The 5890-nt window shown below is 38.3% G+C and overlaps 1 protein-coding gene across 1 annotated transcript; it reads left to right on the top strand.

Moving 5' to 3' along the window:
- The first annotated feature begins 1984 nt into the window (after nucleotides 1-1984).
- Nucleotides 1985-2953, top strand: LOC110907367. Its single transcript, XM_022152361.2, has 3 exons — nucleotides 1985-2128; nucleotides 2236-2835; nucleotides 2931-2953. Exons 1-3 carry the CDS (start codon nucleotides 2047-2049, stop codon nucleotides 2951-2953), a joined length of 705 nt encoding a protein of 234 aa, XP_022008053.1. The 5' UTR covers nucleotides 1985-2046.
- The last annotated feature ends 2937 nt before the right edge of the window (nucleotides 2954-5890 follow it).

The following is a 5890-nucleotide window of genomic DNA, read 5'->3' as shown; positions in this document are numbered from 1 at the left end:
CCTAAAAAAAACCTAACCCCCCCCCCAAAAAAAAAAAAAAAAAAACCTAAACCCCCCTCCCCCCAAGCTAAAATGCTAAAAACTAAACCCCCAAAAAACCTAAAAAAATTAAAAAAAAATCTAATTTTTTTTGTTTTAATATTTTTATGCTAAAATCGCTACTTTTAGTGGCCAAAAAAAAAATTTTTTTTTGGCTTCGAAAAGTAGCGATTTTTATATAATTTTTTTTTGTGATTTTTAGCTATTTTTAGTGTGTTCACATTGGTTCTCGCGGTTCTCACAATAAGATGTGGTTCTCGCATGATCTTCTCCCTATATATATATATATATATATATATATATATATATAAATATATATATAGGGGGATGCTAGAATGAGAACCACCCCGAGTTGTAAGAACCGCGAGAACTACACCCCACGGAGCGCCGTTCGCCATGATTTTGTTTTTACAAGTAGATGTGTGTATTATAAACACAGCCGTAAAAAATCATGGCGAACGGCGCTCCGTGGGGTGTAGTTTTTTACACCACAAGTTTGGTGTTTTTTAATTTTTTTTCTTTTTTCTTTTTTTTTTCAACAAACTTGTGGTGTAAAAAACTACACCCCACGGAGCGCCGTTCGCCATGATTTTTTACGGCTGTGTTTATAATATACACATCTACTTGTAAAAAAAAATCATGGCGAACGGCGCTCCGTGGGGTGTAGTTCTCGTGGTTCTTACAACTCGAGGTGGTTCTTATTCTAGCGGCTCCCTATATATATATATATATATATATATATATATATATATATATATATATATATATATAGGGGAAGGTTCTATGCAGAACACTAAATATCGCGAGAACACGCAGAACAAAATGAATCACTCATTTTTTCAATCCTAATAACCTAATAAGTAAACGAAAATGGTATAAAATATAAGATTTATTGTTTCTCAAACTAGAATAAAAAACAAAAAATGAAAAATCTTCAGTTTTTAAATAACCTACACACATATAGGTTATGTGTAGGCTAAATTACCTACATGTATGTAGACTATGTGTAGGGACAAATATATGATTTTTTTATGTATATATATAATACACATATGAATGTAAGAAACATAAAATTTAAAAAACATGAATCTTAAATCTCAAAATTTAGTGATTTAGAGTTGTTTCTTTTTGTTCTCGCAATAATTAGTGTTCTGTAATGATCCTTATCCTATATATATATATATATATATATATATATATATATATATATATATATATATATATATATATATATATATATAGGATAATGCTTAGTAAGAAACCCTATATTCTTAGAAAACTTAGCAAACTATAATAGTGGCCATCATTTAGCCACGTAGCCCTCCCACACTTCTTGTTACTTTTTGCTTCAAGGTTATATATGTAATTTCGGTTAGGCAAGATATTATCCCCCATTTGAATTGACATCAGCATTTAATGCACATCAACTCATTTGTACAATGCACCCACCCCCATATTTCTTTTACAATTTCTCATTTTATATATTCTTCAACAGAAGTACATAGTCATCTTCTACTCCCCTGTTCATTTCTCCATTAATATCCATGGAGACAAATCCACCAACCTCAGAATTAATGTCGCCGGTCCATAGTTTCCCCAACCGGTTCTTTTGCAGCGACTTCCAAAATGATGAGGAATTTAATGCTCCAGGTTTGTCCATATATGTAATTTAACTGTTCTCGAAGTTCTGTTTTTTTTTGTCTTTTACAACTTTTTAATCTAATAATCCAAACTATACTGCATGGCCATGTTCACTTGTTCCATTCGAAGCTTCTGTGTACACTTATATGCATGTTGATTGTTCTCGGTCATCTGAAGCCCCTGTTAGATCCCCGGATGTTGTGATATCCAACAATTTCATGAACAACGCGTTTACTGATGACCAGGTTATGGATAATGAAGAAGGTTTGTTTTTTCTATACACTGGTTTTGTTTTTTTCTTCCCCAGATATGGCATTGTTCAAACATATTCCATAATGTTCACATGTAGCATCCCAAGATTCCCATATGCAGGACATGACTGTTGCTGTTTCTGGATCATCTCATGGTCCTTCTATGTTTGCTGAATCATCACGCGGCCAGTTAGACGGTTGTATATATTACATGGGAGCCCACTTTATTCTCATATCACATATTTCTAACCTTTTGTCATGCCATGTATAGCAGATTCCTAACCTTTTTCGTTTTATGATGCAGGGCCATCGAATCCATACTTTGTTTTTGATACCCCTCAGGGAACCCGTTACTGGATTCCTAACGTCGCTGATAAGTTCATACCAGTGTGTGGGAAATCTTATCCAACTTTTGCGGATGTTCTTTCCATGTATGAACTTTATGCGTTTGAAGCAGGTTTTTCTGTAAAAAAAGGGCAAACTAAAGTCTGGAATGGAATTCCCACACACAAGTATCTTCGATGCTCAAAATATGGAAAACCACAACCCAAGAGGACTTTTGACACCCTAGATGAATCTTCTGTTAAGCACCGGAGGACCAACTTCACATGGTGTGACTGTAAGGCAAGCATACTAGTCTCGATCTCGAATGATTCATACACAGTTCTGAGTTTCAATGATATTCATAATCATGAACTTGTTGAGAGTTACAACCGTGATCTTAGCAAGATATCATGGAAGCTGTCATTCTCCACGAAACAATTCATTCACAATATGAGTCTAAACCGTATCGGACCAATGAGAGCTTATAGATGTCTTGTAGCTTTAAAAGGAGGGCATCACAATGTCAATGGGACTCCGGTGGATTTTAAAAACTTTAGCCACCAGTTGCGAATTTTTATTGGTGAACGCGACGCACAAGTTTTCCTTGAACGCCTGCGTGAGCGTTTTGACAACCTACCCAACTTCTATTTTGATTACACTGTATCAAATGGAAAGTTGTCTTCTGTATTCTGGGTTGATGAGATTTCAAAGCTAAACTACAAAGCTTTTGGCGATGTCCTCGCGTTTGACGCAACTTACAGCACTAACAGGTTAGTCCCCCCCCCCATTAACATGTGTTAGGCCTGATCCCCAAGTATACAACCTTAACCCCAAAAAGTTTTACATATTGTTAACATCAAATCAATTTTTTATTCATAGGTACAAGATGGTTTTTGTGCCATTCACGGGTGTGGATCATCATTTCCAATGTGTTACATTTGGAGCGGGTTTGATATCAACCGTGTCCATTGAATCTTATGTGTGGTTGCTTAAGGCTTTCTTGAAGGCACACGGCACTCAACCAACTCTCGTGCTGAGTGATCAAGACCCATCCATGCTACAAGCTGTTCCTATGGGCTTTACCGAATCACGACACCGTCTATGCATGTGGCATATAATGAAAAAACTACCCTCCAAGGTTAGCTTAATTTGTTAGCCTTTAACATGTGTTATTCAACATAACACAATTTTTATATGTCTTCTCAAACTGTTTTAATCTAACTCGTGTTAGTAACTATTAACTTTTTCAGATCTCTGCCGACGTTCTCGATAACACTGATCTTCGGTCCTGCATTCACCGGTTGGTTTGGAATGTTTATATCAAACCTGAAACGTTTGAGTCCCGCTGGAATGACCTCCTACAAACATTTGGGCTTCAAGACCACAGCTGGTTGAACGACATGTACAACATCAAACATCTCTGGGTACCAGCCTACTTCAGGGAACTGCCCATGTGTTACTTAATGAAGACCACTTCCCGCTGCGAAAGCTCTAACGCTGCCTTCAAGGTCAACTCAACAAGCGCAAACACCCTTGTACAATTTATGATGTGCTTTGAAAATAGGGTAGACAGCCAACGATATCGTCAACGTGTATCAGAGTACAAAACCTCATCCACGATGTTCACTGGCAATACTGATTTAGCGATAGAACAGCACGCATTCGCCATTTACACAAACGCTGTTTTCGCACAAGTTCAAAAAGAGATAATTAAAGGGAAGTTTTTATGCTACATCACAAACCAAACCAAACCGAGTCCAGCAATTCCAGTCTTCTGATAGACGTCACTCATTTGGATAAAAGGAACAACATCACAAACGTCTATCAGGTAACACATGTTAGGCAATTTCATTATTACCCATCCTCTAACATATGTTAGATCTAAAGGGCTTTCTTTTTTGCTGTCTATGTTCAAAATAGGTTACGTATAACACTGTAGACCAATCCGCTAGTTGCTCATGCAGGAATTTCACACGTATCGGTTATCTGTGTCGCCATGTCTTTTGCGTCTATCGATTGAAAAATGTTGAAAGGATTCCACCACAATACATAAACGATAGGTGGCATCGAGATGCCCTCCCCAAACAGGTTTTTTCAATTTCCAGCCGATACGGAGTCAACCCACACGCACCGTCCGTTATGCGGAATGAAATCCTCGACCTCGTTACTGAATGCGTTGATGTGGCCAGAACCGATGAGGATTCGTTGGCAAAATTGGTTGACCAACTCAGGGATTTCAAGATCAATGTGCTTTCCAAGCAACCATTGTCTACAATTCAAAATGAAACAAACGAGTGTCAAATGGAAGAAATAGTTGGACAGCCAATCAACATTCCAGTCGAAGTTGCTAATCCAGAAGTTGCACGCAATAAAGGATGTGGTACTCATACTCGCATTTCTGGGCCCGGTGAGAAGGCAAAGGCAAAACCACCAAAACGTCAAAGCAGCTTCGTTTATGCAAGCGTTGTGGTCTGTATGTCGACCACGACTCACGCAACTGCCTTAAGGTGGCTGCAATGAAAGCAGCAAAGGCAGCTGCTGAACAACAAAGGCAGACCGCCACTGGCGACTCACCCTCTGATTGAAATCTTTATTGTCGTTTTCTAGTACTATGTAATGGGAGACTCTCTTCATTTTGGCCTTCTTACACACATGTAACAGTCTTTTGACATCATCCTGCTCTTCTCTGTTACGTGTGTAAGAAGGTGGAACTATTTTGATCCCATTAACCATAAATAGGATTGTAAGAAACTCTACGGCCTTGGCCACTTTTGTGTTTGTAGCCCTACTTCTTTGGGGACCTCTGTTTGCTATTAATGGGCTTATCTTAATATTATCTGCATTTGATAATTGTGTTTTTGTGTTTTATTTTTTTACAATGGCATAAAAACAGATGCTTAACACATGTTAGCCCCCATAATGCTTGGGTCTTTTAACTTGAAAGGTACAAAACAATCTGTGTTAACCACACAAAAACAGCTTATATATTAAACCACGTCAGGTTATAGAATTAGACTTCACCTCTAGCCAACTTAATCACACATTCTACTAATAGGTTACAACCCCGCGTCTAAAACACATTGATGGACTAACGAGAAATGACATCAACCGATTGCCAAAAAAAATATATATATAATAAAACACCAACAAAACGACATTGGTGTGTCGTTTTGTTACAACATAGGGTCATCAGGTTAACACATCTTCAACCATTTTCAACATACTAACTACCCATTGTTATCCTCCATCTCTAACAAGCTTTTCATCATGGTGTGGGAAATTCCTCATCATGAAAGTACAGAGGAGAGGGGCTGCGCTCACTCTCCCATGGGTCATGGTAACACCAGGACTGGATTGTTTCGGGTGAGTATGGACACAACGGGCAACCACATAATTCATGGTCTGGATCCGTCAGCAACCTAACCAACTCATCTGGTAGCCCCTTCAACTTTTCAGCTTCTGGAACAACGTGTTCCCTACGGCGTGACGTTTCTTGCGACACACCAGCTACATCAGTTACATTTTTGGTTCAGCTTTCTGAAGCATCGTCACCAGAAGCTACTCCAGTTTTCCCGTCTTCTCGATTCTTGTGAGACACTTTTCTTTCGTAGCACACCCCGTACCGGCCCTCACAT

This window comes from Helianthus annuus, chromosome 14 (genome assembly GCF_002127325.2).
Source record: "Helianthus annuus cultivar XRQ/B chromosome 14, HanXRQr2.0-SUNRISE, whole genome shotgun sequence".
Lineage (NCBI taxonomy): Eukaryota > Viridiplantae > Streptophyta > Magnoliopsida > Asterales > Asteraceae > Helianthus > Helianthus annuus.
The sequence above is the reverse complement of the archived record's forward strand: the minus strand, read 5'-3'. Positions and strand labels throughout refer to the sequence as shown.